This window comes from Thamnophis elegans, chromosome 8 (assembly GCF_009769535.1).
Source record: "Thamnophis elegans isolate rThaEle1 chromosome 8, rThaEle1.pri, whole genome shotgun sequence".
In the NCBI taxonomy this organism is placed as follows: domain Eukaryota; kingdom Metazoa; phylum Chordata; class Lepidosauria; order Squamata; family Colubridae; genus Thamnophis; species Thamnophis elegans.
Genome location: NC_045548.1, coordinates 41,054,207 through 41,067,925, shown reverse-complemented (window position 1 = coordinate 41,067,925; position 13,719 = coordinate 41,054,207). Strand labels below are relative to the sequence as shown.

Sequence of the window (13,719 nt, the reverse complement as noted above, 5' to 3'; positions counted from 1 at the left end):
ATCTGTCCAATTATTCATATAAGATCATAAAACAGAAAATGGCTTTGCTAAAGCAGACAACAAATAGTCATTATTGCCAGCCTAATGCAGTGATTCAAACTTTTCTTTCAGTAGAAATGTTTTTCTTTATCATGCAATATCAAAAGTTTTTCTTTAATTTTCCACCCTTCAATGTGCTTGTATGGTGACAAACCAGAAAAAGATTTTTCTCTTAAAGTTTTGTTATAACAAATTCACAGCAGAACATGGCTCAAAGATGCGTTTCCTAATTCTTATGTCTGGTTGCCTGCACTAGATGGCGCCAGTTAGTCAGCCTCAAATCTCTAGGGGAAAAAATCAGACCCTCCCGTTTGAAATCATGTATACCTCCTCCTTCAAAAGATTTATTACTACGAAACAGCATTAGTAGTTCTTTTATCTGCAGCTTTAGAACAAATAAAATTTGTTCCAATTTTTGGAAGAAATTTCCATCTGAGTTCAGTTCAAGTGGGAAGAAAGATATTGGAAACATGAAAGCTGCTTGGAAAGATGGCTTAATGGTGGACAGGACCACATAGGTTTGAGATCCTGGACAAAAAGAAAAAGCACATGAGTGGGAGAGAGAGATTTATATCTTCTTTTGGGCCCCTCCTTGGAGCTTCCTGTTCCTGTGTAACAAATATATTCTGATTGGTTGTCAGACTCCCATGGGCCTATGCAGGGATAATTTTGTATGGTCTTGAGTCCCAATCTTGGTTGAAACTTGTTGGGTGATGTAATCTTCCCAGGTGCCATGTGGTGAGTTCTGTTGCTAGATGGATAGAGGGCTAGTCCTATCTTTGTTGGATCTTGGGTGAGGACATTTGCTTATGAATAGACCTAGCTATCTCTTTATCTCTTAAGTACTGACATCTGCTGTGGGCTATTGAAGAGGGTGGGGGCTATTAAGAGTGAGTCTGCTTTCTGCCTAAAAACATGTTTCTCCATTTCTCATCCAGGGAAATATAATATTCTGCCTTTTTAATATTTCCTATACTATCTCATTCTTCTAAGAAAGGAGTTGGTGCTAATTTCCTACACAATATTGCCTTTCTTGCTTTCTATTCTGTTGCGATATTAGATTATGGGTGGTTCTGATTCTAGTTGTATTGGCCCTCTTAAGTAAAACCATTGGTTAAAGCAGGGGTACTCAACCTTTTTATACCTACCACCCACTTTTGTATTTCTGCTAGTAGTAAATTTTTCTAACCTCCCACCAGTTCCACAGTAATGGTGATTTATAAAGTAGGGAAGTAACTTTACTTTATAAAATTTATAAAGCAGAGTTACAGCAAACGCCTACTGCCCACCATGAAAGCTGGAACGCCCACTAGTGGGCGGTAGGGACCGGTTGACTACCACTGGGTTAAAGTCTGGGTCTTTTCTGTTCTCCTCCTTTCTGAATGACAAGAAAGCACCTGCCAATTTCAGAACTACAGCTGATCCATGGAGTGGATGACATGGCCAATAAAGTAAGAGATCCTCTCCCACTTTATCTACTCCCAGTCCTAACTACAGATAGCTCCTCCCATACTCACATCCCTGGTTGCCAATCTGGACATGCTTGTTTTGACTGCCAGGTCTCTAACATAAGTTTGCTCTGGCTGTTCATCAGTTATTAACTGGAAGTGCAGGGGATTGCCAATATAGTAGCATCCAGCTACAGTACCTTATGCTCTTTCTTCCAGGAAGAGAAAATGGCAGTAGAGGAGAGTGTCTGTATCAGCCACAAGAAACCAAGTGTTGCTGGGCTGACCTAGTACAAAAGGGCATCCTTTAAATGCTGCCATGAATAACTGCTAACTTATGGGGAAACTATTTTAAAACAGAAACAATTAAGTTAAACAACTTAAGCCTGTCTCAGTCATGATCTGGATGTGAGATGAAAATAACATTATAGCAGACATGTTCATGACATACCTCATGTCCCATTCACGTGGGAACATATTACAAGAGTAGTAATAATCAGTTTGACTTAACATCTTGGACTCTCCTATATAAAGGTGAATAAATAGGGTTTTAGCTTTAGCAACAGCTATGTAGTACATATGTTTTGTTTCTACAGGGAGGCCATTCTAGATAATTAGTGCTCTAGCCATTTTTTCAGGCAGAAGTCTGAGTGGCTGCTTCTTTGAATTTATCCTCCTGAATGTGATACAAGATACATGAAACAAACTTGACCAAGAATCCAGATACACCATAGAAAAAACAACTTACAATAAACAAACTATTTGTTGCTGAAGCAGCTGCGCTGCAGGCCATCTGACTTCACCTTCAGTCTGCTCCAATGCATAAATATATGCATTATATGGAACAGTCAGTCCCCAACCCTATCAAATCCATGTGAAGCCCACCAAATCTGAGGGGAAGGGTGACTGGTACCTAATTCAGAATTCCTATCCACGATTGGTTTCTCTATAACTTTCTATAACTCTACAATTCTCTATAACTCAACAATAATGCAAAACCAGTAGTGGTCCTAAACTCCATCCCAGCTGGCATACCTAGAGGAATGCCATGGCAGATGGTTAAAAATGCTTCTGAAAAGTACAAAACCTCAAGAGTTCTGTCTCCTTTCTAGATCTCAGGATGAGTCTCCTGTCAAGATGACCAAAAGATTGGAAGAGATACATGCATCCACATTAATTCTAAAAAAAAAAGCTTCAAAGGGGAAAAAGAAAAAAAATGTGTTCCAAATCCCACATTCATATAAAAATGAACACTAGATTTTCCTTCTGTGTACTGTATTTCTTAATTATTTACAGAATTGCATAGAAATTTATTGCTCCCTCTAGTGGAAATTCTGAATGCTTAGGTTTTTATAGTTTGATATTTTTTTAAATAATTTCACATGGTAAAATAGAAAATTTGGTAGGATAAATAAAAAGTTTGGGATATTATTTAACATTCTTTCCTTGATCCTTATTTAGGCACTGTATTTCAGTCTACATCAAACAATCCCATTCTAGGAATATATAATATATCTCTGAATCTTATTGTTTGGAAAGACAGGTATTAGGTATTAGTTAGAGAACATAATTTCCTTTTTATTCAGATAATTCATCTACAGCTCTTTCTTTCCCTTATAAAAGAGTTATTGAAGCTTAATGAACTTAGGCTGCAACTACTTTGTATAATAGGCCAATAGTATACAACAGATTTCTACCAACATTTATTTCCTTTGTGCTAGGACTGGGGATGAAATCTAGAAAGTGAAAACAAATTTCTTTTTGCAAGACATAGGAATGGAATTGGACAGGACTTCAGATTCACAGGCAAATAGATGTCTGAGAGCATGCAAGCATATGCCTGCAACTCCCTCAGCCAAATCCATCTTTTCCTGAGATCATGCTGCAATGGTAGAGAACAGCTGCATAATTCCATGGAAAGGTCCAGCTGCCTTAAGGAGCTGCAGGTGAATGGTTAGACAATGTCGCAAGTGTCCCTTTGCCTTCAAATCAAATCTAAAGTATGGCACAACTCTAGTAACAGGCAACAAAATTCACCTGTCATCGTGGGCAAAGATAGATTCCTTTCTTTTTTTTTCTTCTTAGATATATTAGACTACAACTTCCATAATTCTCAGCCCACACAGTAAGTTGTAATGTAACAGTTTGGAGAGCAACAGCTTAGAGAAGGCTGCCTAAGGCAAAAGTAGGTGGTGATATTCCAGATAACTCAGTGGGTATGTGGAGTTATTACATAAAGCCAAGACTTGAACTATAAACTGTATTTGTTACGTCTATTTGATAGATGAAAACACATCTGATAGACCTTTAAAATATCAGCTGTCAATTTCTTTGATTACTTTGAACCTTTCCTGATAAGTGATAATCAGCTCAAGGTCAAATCTAAGGTGTGCAATCCAATTTTTCACAAAGCTTTTGCTTCAGAGGCAAGCATAGAAATTTTGTACAGAAATAGTTAATTAATAGCTTGCACAGGTTATTTTAGTTCAGTGAAATAAATAGGTGAGCCTGCTGAATCTAAGAGGTGGACCTTCAAAATTGCCTGAACTAGTCTCAGACTAGTATCATTTTTGGAGTTTATTATAGTTATCTGACATGTTGGCTTTGCTTTTGACATGGGTAGCAATGATGATATTGTGTGGTAGTTTGTGGTATTTTCTGGGAGTAAGAAGAAGGTAAGGAAAATTACTTTCAAACATTCTTTCATGAACTGTGATTTTCCTCCCTTTTAATAATATTATAGATTTCTTTTTGAAAAAAAATGTGTTTAAGCTTTTATTAACTAATTGATACAATAATTGATTGTTCATGTGTATACGTATAGGAAAGCAGAGAAGGATTTTATAATATATTTGCAGCATAAATGTAGAAAATATGTATATGAAATAGAGATATGGGTAAATAGGCATTGTAATAATATATAAATAGATTATTTGTATTTTATCATGAATCAGCATTTTATTCAAAGGGTTAGATAAACTTCCCCAAAGTAAACAAAGTATAAATGATATATTTAGCTTGGCACATAGATTTTATTGAATTTGATTTGCAATCGGTCTGAGGCATTCTAATTATTGGAGCTATATTAAGCTTCCAGACTGGATTCAAATCACTGAGTTCTCATCAATTCTCTACTACCTCCTCAGTAGATTTATCACTCAGGGGAGAGCAAAGTCTTCCTAGTAATGGTGAAAGTACCAAGTTATAAATAGTGTTTGCACAGCAGACATCAAGGCAAATTTGACCTTAATTTATGAGGGTTTGATCTCCCAGCTTGTGGGTTGGTTTCTGAACATTTCTTTACTGGGCTGGGTAACATCTTGAGCGGAGTTTAGGGGATCTCATCCTACACCTGAGGTACAGATATTTACCACTATTGCAAATATTAATTTATTTTGTAAATTTACACTCTATGTAAATATGAATATATATTCCTTTCTTTAGACGTCAAGGGGAGCCACCTTTGGAGAATGGAATGCTTCCATATCTTGGCTGTGCTTTACAGTTTGGGGCCAATCCTCTCAAATTCCTCAGGGAAAGACAAAAGAAGCATGGTCCTACTTTCACATGCCAATTGGCTGGAAAATATGTTCATTTCCTTACAGATCCTTTCTCCTATCATGCAGTGATGCAACAAGGAAGAAACTTGGACTGGAAAAAATTCCATTTTGCAACTTCAGCAAAGGTAGCATTTCAAAAGAATAACTATCGTAATAAAGTTCTTCTTCTGTTAAAGGTGGGCAAGGTGAAGGGCTCAGTTTAAAAACCATGCCACCAAATACTGATTTGTGTGGGGTTTGGGGTTGTTAGCACAATCTAAGGATGCTGTCCTGATATTCTCCAGATTCAAACTTTTAAGTTCAATGGGGTGAAACCAAATTTCACAATAAATATGCTTATTGCTTTGTCTTACTTAGAGTTCAGCCTCTACTTCATTTACAATCTAAAAGACTCTTTCTTAATGTATATCAAAATTGATTTTGATTAATCAATGCCAGCGTGCTTAAAAAGATGAATTACAGGAATACAGATGAATTTATTGTACAATTCCTATGCACTCATTGGGACTAACTTCCAATTATACCTAGAAATTTCACTTTAAATTATTTATTTTCAAAAGACATATAACAATAGCAGAGAAAGCAAGAATATAAATGTCGAATTCTAACTTAGTATCAGTTTAGTGATTGGTCTGACTGATTTAGAGTGTAATTTTGTGCTTCCTTTCCTGATAATATTTGCCCTCAGACCAGTATCAGCTTGATTTATATCTTTCAAATAAAGGCACCAGTTCAGTGTCAAATTTTATCTTCCCACCTCTGTAATTTAGACTACTGTTGAAAAATGCTCCATTTGTCAAATGGAGTGTAAATGCTCCATTTGTCAAAATACATACAATAACAACAAATTATTTGAAGTATAAATTTTCTGCCATAGAGACAATCATTATTATGTTTAATCTGGAAAATAGGTTTTAGATTGGTTTCAGATTTAGTATTTTCTAATATTTTCTCATCCACCATATAAAGCCAATGATGGATGTAAATCCATTTCCTATTGTAGATGAATTTCTGGAGTTTAAATGGTTACTAAATGAGGATTCTAAATGGGCTGTACTCTATCACTCAGAATCTATTAGTAGGCTATATAAGTATACCTCATCCCTATGGTTTTCTTCCCCTTTTAAATTATAGAAAAAATAAAGTACTTTCAATTTCAGATACCCATTATTATTTAGCTAGACCAGGACATACAACACTCTAAGTCGTGCCATTCAGTTCTTCCTTTAAGATGATTTGTGGTGGGTTAAATGCCATCAAAATAGGATGAGTAGAGGGATGGGACAAGAGATTAGATAACTAATTAGTGGCAATTAACATTCTCAATATTTGGTGGCAGGCCTTTGGACACGCAAGCATTGATCCAAGCGATGGATTCACTACTGAGAATATGCACCATACCATCATAAGAAAATTGCAGGGTAATGCCTTAACATTTCTCAGTGAAACTATGATGGAGAACCTGCATTATGTCATGGTGGAGTCAAGTGCAGAAAAAATGAATCTCAATGACTGGGTCACTGATAAGCTTTATGAATTCTGCTATCGTGTGATGTTTGAATCTGGGTTTTTAACACTTTTTGGTACAGAATTTAATACACATCATGAGAAGGTCCTTGCTTCTAGTCAACAAGCCCAGAGAGCACGTATCCTCAGTACCCTAGAGAACTTCAAGGAATTTGACCAAATCTTCCCAGCTCTTGTAGCTGGTCTTCCAATCCATCTATTTAAAAATGCCTACAGTGCACGAGAGAAGCTAGCTGAGGCTCTGCTCCATGAGAACCTTAAAAAAAGAGAAAACATTTCTGAACTCATTTCTCTCCGTATGTACTTGAATGATACATTGTCCACCTTTGATGATATGGATAAAGCAAAGACACATCTTGCAATCCTGTGGGCATCGCAAGCTAACACAATACCTGCTACATTTTGGAGTTCATTCTATCTTATTAGGTGAGTTCATACCAATAGTGGTCAACAAGAAAAGTATTTCTATTTATTACGGTCAGTTTATTTACTAGTTGATTAAATGGTGATATGAGTAGTAATTGATATGCTGGATGAATATTTTTAAATACATTAATGATATTTGTTAAACATTTTATTCTGCCTGTCTGATTTCAGACACATGATTTATTAGAGCTCTATAGAAAAGGAGTGGCAGAGTCAGAAGACAAATAAAAAAAGGGATCAGCTGAGAATATGGATGTCAAACTCACAGCATCACGTTGCAATCACATGACATTTTACATTTTTTCCCTTCATGGAGCTGGGTTGGGCATGGCCTGCATATGACACATCCGACTCACAGGCCTCCAATTTGACACCCCTGGACTAGAATCATTACTTAGCCACAGAGAAAATCCACAATCCCCTCCACAACTTGATTGCCATTGACCCATTAACTTGACTATAAGTTGAGCATATTTCTGTACATAGGCTTTTAGCAATAAATCAGTTAAATTGGACCTTCACATGTGGACCTGATCTTTTGCACCTGACACCATAACCATGATAGACATGGTTTGTTAAGAAATGAGCAATGCATATGCCCTCAAAACTGGGAAGAATTGAATAACCAGTTCTTTTGCAATTGTACTGCAGGTTATTACTTCGCAAAACACTATTTATATCTTCCATTTTTGTTACAAAGCTTAGGACAGACAGACTGTAAGAAACCAATATTACCTAATGACTTCAAATCAGAACACTCATAAAGCTTATGCTGGACAGACGTTCAGGATTTGTTATCCTAGGATAATCTGCATTTACCAATTCCATGATGGCCAGGAATCTTTCAGATAACATCTCTGAAGATAAGGAGTCTCATGAAACCAATATTACAAAAGAAAGAGCATTAAAATAAACTCTTAAAAAAGCCATTTATATTTGCTTAAAGTTAGATTGTGTAAGTACCCTGTAACAAATGCTTGCAGCATCCTAATATTTGGCAATAACATTTAAGAGCACTGGTGAGGTAATTCTGATGATACATGTCCCATATTGATTCATTTACCATTAATCTGAGAGAAAATGAATCTCTTACATCTTGGAAAACTGAACTGAATCCTAATAAACATGATTGAATTATTTAATATGCCTTAAGGGTTGTAAAAAAGGCTGAACTCAATAGCATACAATAATTGTGTGACTTGTTTAAGCATAATTGCTTCAGAAATATAAATTTAGTTCTGTTAAAGTTGCAACATGCCAATTTCCAGGTTCTGATGCTTGAGTCTCCAGTACGTAGGATGAAATAACTTCTCAATTGTCTCTTTTTGGAGTATATGAAATTAAAACAAAATTTCAGAATACATTTTGATAGTGGGATCCCTAGAGAGGATATAGACAGAACATTTCCATAAGCAAACTGAGCCATGCAACCACATTTTCATAGCTGAGTCAAGATAGAAATGCTGCAATGTCCGTGCTTCCTGTTTTGGTTTTTTAAAGATATGATTATCATGGCAAGGCCTGCCTGAAACTCATCACAACCTGGAGCTGTTTCTGAGGATAGTGCACAATGACTGTAATAACTCATTTTTATTAATGTTCATTGTATGGCTTAGATTAATGTCAGCAAGATGGTCAACACAGATGATTAATAATAAACATTTATATTGTGATTTCACCATGTCTTTCTCTTTCAGGAATCCCAGTGCAATGAAAGCAGCTACAAAAGAGGCTGAAAGAGTGCTAAAAGATGCTGGTGAAAAGATCTGTTCAAGCAGGAAGCCCATTTGGTTGAATCAAAAACAACTAGATGACATGCCTATATTAGGTACGCTTGGTTAACTTTTGCTGAAAAATATGAATTGAACTCCCATCTGTTAGAATTTAGAAACCATTAATCATCAGAACAAATCAGCTGGATAATAGTCTTAGTCCTGCTCTAATGATGAAATATAGTATGCTTGGCTGGAACAACAGTTCATGCATTGGTTTTGGCTTTTTATTTTTACTGGATCAGATTACTTTTGACTTCACTATTGGTACAGTAACACAGTTGTTTATCTTCCATTTAGATGAAAGTTCATTTCTACTCTTTTTACACAGATAGCATTATAAAAGAAGCACTAAGACTCTCCAGTGCATCCATGACAGTCCGAGTTGCAAAGAAAGATTTCATTTTGCAATTGGGCAGCGATTCCTACAATATCCGCAAAGATGACATCATAGCTGTTTATCCCCAGCTGTTGCATCTTGATCCCGAAATTTATCCTGATCCACTGGTGAGTTTTCCAACAAAAGAGTTTGCCTGACTATGAATAGGAAGAAATTATTCTGTATTATAAAACAATTTGGATTTTGCTAAGTGAATTCTCCCACAGATAAAAACTTAATACCCTAGGCAGAATAATATCAGTATTTGTTCAGACTTCATCTTTGTCTCACTATTACCAATAATTAGGTGGATTAATACTTTTCATTCATAATGATATAATTAATCAGTTTAAAAATCATTTCAATAATTATTTCAGTTTTAGTTTCCAAAGACATTATGTTTTACCGATGTTGATAAATTACTGGGAAAGTAATGGATTGAGGTTATTAAGTAAACCATGATCATTGGTAGAAATAAGTAATATACAACACACTACTTGGGATATAGCAAGAAAGTAGTCATAAATATTAGAATTAGATGCCAAATAATCTCTGTTGATAATTTTTATAAAGTCTGCAATACAAAGATAAATACAAATGAAGAAAAATATAAACAGTAAAGAGTAAAGTGCAAAGAAGAAAGAAAAATATCTGCATATATTCTTTCACACCACTTTAAGTATGTCACAGGATAAAAATGTAATAAATAAACAATAGATAGATTGAAAGAAAGTGATTGTTGCTTTTGAATCCATACTCATTAATGATGAAGAGTAAAAACCTTACTCCCTAAAGAATTTCCGAAATAAGTAGAGAGCAGAGAAAAAATATCTATGGACAGTGATAACATTAGAAGTGACAAACTAAATGCAAAAGATCAAGGTTATAGCTACTCATTGGGTAAAAAATAAAATAGGGCTTATTGCTTATTTTGTCATACAAAATTTTTCCCATTCAAACTGCTGTTTTAATTTGATCTGAAATGTTTACATTTTATCCAATGTTTTAAGTGAATGTTGTTTATTATTCTGAAATATATCATCATATTTCATTTATCTGGCTAGTAACATATTCAGCAATTGGTTTCCAAATCATCAGGAAAAAGAATATCATTTGCAACTCTTAAATTATCTTAAGGTTTCTATAGAAATTGTTGAGTTAACAAATACACTGATTTGAATTTTGTTACAGACATTCAAATTTGATCGTTATCTTGGAGAAAATGGAGAAGAAAAAACTTTCTATCGTAATGGTTGCAAACTAAAATATTATTATATGCCATTTGGAACAGGATTGGCAAAATGCCCTGGAAGATGGTTTGCTATTAATGAAATCAAACAATTTCTGACTTTCTTGCTTTTCTATTTTGAAGTGGAACTAATTGACAAGAATGTAAAATGCCCTTCTTTGGATCAATCGCGAGCTGGACTTGGTGTTTTGCAGCCTTCAAATGATATAGAGTTCAAGTACAGATTAAAACTTCCATGAACATAAAGAGAACTATTATATCTTAGCATCAGTCCTCCAAAGAGGTAGAAATATCCATCAAGTAAGGGTATTTCAATATACTAGAAAAAAATGAGACAGTTTGGAGAAACTGCTATCATTGTTTTATATGGTTGTACAGGAAATATTTCCCAATGTAAATCAGATTTCTGGACTGATGCTTGTGAGCGCTAGAGCTACTTCAGTCCACTAAAAGTGCTTGTATTGGTTTTGAGACCAGATCAGAGTAAAGGGAAAAGATGAAAGAATGGTTGACCGTTCGTAACCCCAAAGCCTTCCAGATTGAAGTTAGAGACAAGATTTCTTCACCACATTTTGAAAAGCAGTGGAACAATCTTGCACCATGCTGCCTTTTACGTAAATAAAACTTGCAAACATAAGGTCACGGTTAGACTTTAGAACACTGATAAAATGTGTACAAAACTCATCCTAATACTAGAAGAGTATTTCATACTTTTGGCCCAGCTTTCCTTATGGCTTTTTGTAGATCTATAACATCATTCCAGCTGAAGGTATGGGTATTGTGGGTTTTTGTTTGTTTGTGTATAATTACTGAGTATAGATTTTATTTTCTTCAATAAAATATTGTATTCATCCTGGAAAGCTTTAAGAGTGATTTCTTATTCTTTGGCTTAGACAATTTCCAATGGTAATGACATCCTCTATTACAGAACCAACCAATATGTAACATCTAAAAAGATATTCAGAGAAAAATGTCAGGGGAAAAATAAGAATTCTGGGTCATGAGCAAATAGAAAGTCACTGTCAGTTTACTTACTGATAGACCAAAGTAACCTCACACTATTTTATTCGTTCTCTGGCACAGTCAACAATACTACACAAGCTTCCTAATACATCAAACGGAATACAAGGCGTGCTGCTATTTATTTAACCTGTAATAACCTTCAAAACAAGCAGGCAAAGACTTTTTAACATGAGTGAAGTATGAAAAAAAATAGTCAATAAGGATTCAGGCCCGCAAATGGATTCATATCACTTCTTTTTTTTTAAAAAAAATAGTACAGTACATAGATGTTCCCAAGTTGCCCTAGCCAACCTCCTTTTCTTAGTCTAACAACTGTTAAAATCAATGCAAGGAGAAATCCCATCCACATGTGTCGCCTATCTCAGAATCAGGGTGAGCGAACGTACTTTTGAAAATAGTGTCTACCTTCAATTGAGATTGCTCCAAGTGTTCTCTATAAGCAAATGCACAGAAGTTAGACAAAGAATTTTTAACATGGAACAGGATAAGTGGAAAAAATAGAAGTGTACAGGTAGTCCTTGACTTACGATCACAATTGAGCCCAAAATGTATGTTGTTAACTGATACATTTAAGTGAGTTTTGCCCCATTTTATGACTTTTGTTGCCACAGTTGTTAAGTGACTCACTGCCGTCAATAAGTTAGCAAACCTGTTGTTAATTGAATTTGACTAACCATTGACTTTGCTTATCAGAAGGTTGCAAAAAGTGATCACATGATCTTGGGACCCAGCAACGATCATAAATATGAACCAGTTGCCAAGCATTTGAATTTTGATCACATGATTATGGGATGCCGCAAAGGTTGTAACTGTGAAAAGCTGTCATAAGTCACATTTTTCAGTGCGGTTGTAACTTTGAATGGTCATTAAATGAATTATTGTGAGCAGTGGTTCTAATTTTTTCCTACCAGTTCACTTGTACATGTGTGCTCGCTCGTGCATGTGTGCTCGCTTGTGCATGCGTGGTCGCTTGTGCATGCACGCTTGCTCATGCATGTGCGCTAGCTCGTGCATGCGTGCTTGCTAGTGCATGCACGCTTGCTCATGCATGCACGCTTGTGCATGCGCAGAAGCATCCGTGAGTGTAGGCCGAGCCTCCCACTGCTGTTATTACCAGTTCTCCTGATCTGGGCCAAACCAGCAGCAACCCACCTCTGATTGTAAATCGAGGACTACCTGTTTAAAGTTATGCATGGCACGGAGAAAGTAGCTAGGGAATTCTTTTTTTCCTGCTCTCAACATACTAGGATCTGAGGCCATCCTATAAATTAGAATGGAAGGGTTTAAAAGAAAATATAGCTGAGTAGAAGTTATGCTATCACCACGGCATATGTCATAGAGTAGTGGGATTCACTTACCTTCCCCACCAGTTTGCAAATGAGAGCATGAGCGCATGCTCACTTCGCTCACATGCACCACTTTCTGATCATGCGCACCGCCTTCTGCGCATGTGCAGAAGATAGCGCATTACATTGGCGTGGGTGGGCGGGCAGAGCGTCCCGCAGCAGCCACTACCTGCTCACCTGAACTAGAGAGAACTGGCTGAAAAGCACTTCTGGTTGGAGACCACTGATCTAGATGACATCATACTTTCTAACGTACAGTACATTTGATTTATCTTATTCATAATTATAATTCAGCTTCCCTTCAATGCATAATTGCACAAGATTGTCTTCATTCAGATCTAAAACACTGTTTCTATTTTTCCTAATTGAACAAATATTTTTTCTTCCAATTATTTTATTCATGCTCTTTGCCATACATTACTCCTAATTTCCAAGTCATAATCGTCTTTATGCGATGCTCATGGATACTGAGTTCTGCCACCCATCACAGTTTTGATTAACTGGTGTTTTTAGAATCATAGAGAAAGTTGATTACAGCCCCAGTCTTACCTATGCCACATGCAGCAATTCCCTGCTAAGTATAAGAAAGGTAGTTTCAAATTTGGGCACATTTTGATCAGTATGCCTTATGCCCAACAAAAGCCAAACTATTCTAGATAAACTCAGTTTTCTAATCTAGTGATTATGTTGCAAGTCAACATCCTGTTGCTCATATCTCACTAAGGAAGATATGCATCCAGAATACTGACTCACTTATGAATTTAAATTATTATGTGGTATATTATATATCATATAGAATGCAATTTAAGAATATAAAGGTTTTTTTTATCTCTGTCTTTAATACCGTACATTTATAGGGGGACAATAGGAAAGCAAGGCTCAATTTATCCTAGGCTTACAGACTTGCTGAATATCTCTAGCCAGTCAGAGTCACCTTATAGGGGACATTG

General features: G+C 35.9%; 1 protein-coding gene across 2 annotated transcripts; it reads left to right on the top strand.

Annotated features, from left to right (window-relative positions):
• The first annotated feature begins 3,987 nt into the window (after nucleotides 1–3,987).
• LOC116512498 (cytochrome P450 7A1) lies at nucleotides 3,988–11,070 on the top strand. Of its 2 annotated transcripts, none has more exons than XM_032223020.1 (6): nucleotides 3,988–4,162; nucleotides 4,932–5,172; nucleotides 6,387–7,000; nucleotides 8,698–8,828; nucleotides 9,104–9,279; nucleotides 10,343–11,070. In XM_032223020.1, exons 1-6 carry the CDS (start codon nucleotides 4,083–4,085, stop codon nucleotides 10,637–10,639), a joined length of 1,539 nt encoding a protein of 512 aa, XP_032078911.1. In that variant the 5' UTR covers nucleotides 3,988–4,082; the 3' UTR covers nucleotides 10,640–11,070. The 2 variants fall into 2 exon arrangements, with proteins under 2 accessions (XP_032078911.1, XP_032078912.1); XM_032223021.1 differs by lacking the exon at nucleotides 3,988–4,162 and adding an exon at nucleotides 4,259–4,844.
• Nucleotides 11,071–13,719: the final 2,649 nt, after the last annotated feature.

Bases quoted from the DNA above. Each gene is read 5' to 3' on its own strand.
- LOC116512498 (XM_032223020.1), top strand. From the start codon at position 4,083: ATGTTGGCTTTGCTTTTGACATGGGTAGCAATGATGATATTGTGTGGT. The intron at 4,163-4,931 runs GTAAGGAAAATT...TCCTTTCTTTAG, and splicing joins TTTCTGGGAGTAAGAAGAAG to ACGTCAAGGGGAGCCACCTT. The intron at 5,173-6,386 runs GTAGCATTTCAA...ATTTGGTGGCAG, and splicing joins ATTTTGCAACTTCAGCAAAG to GCCTTTGGACACGCAAGCAT.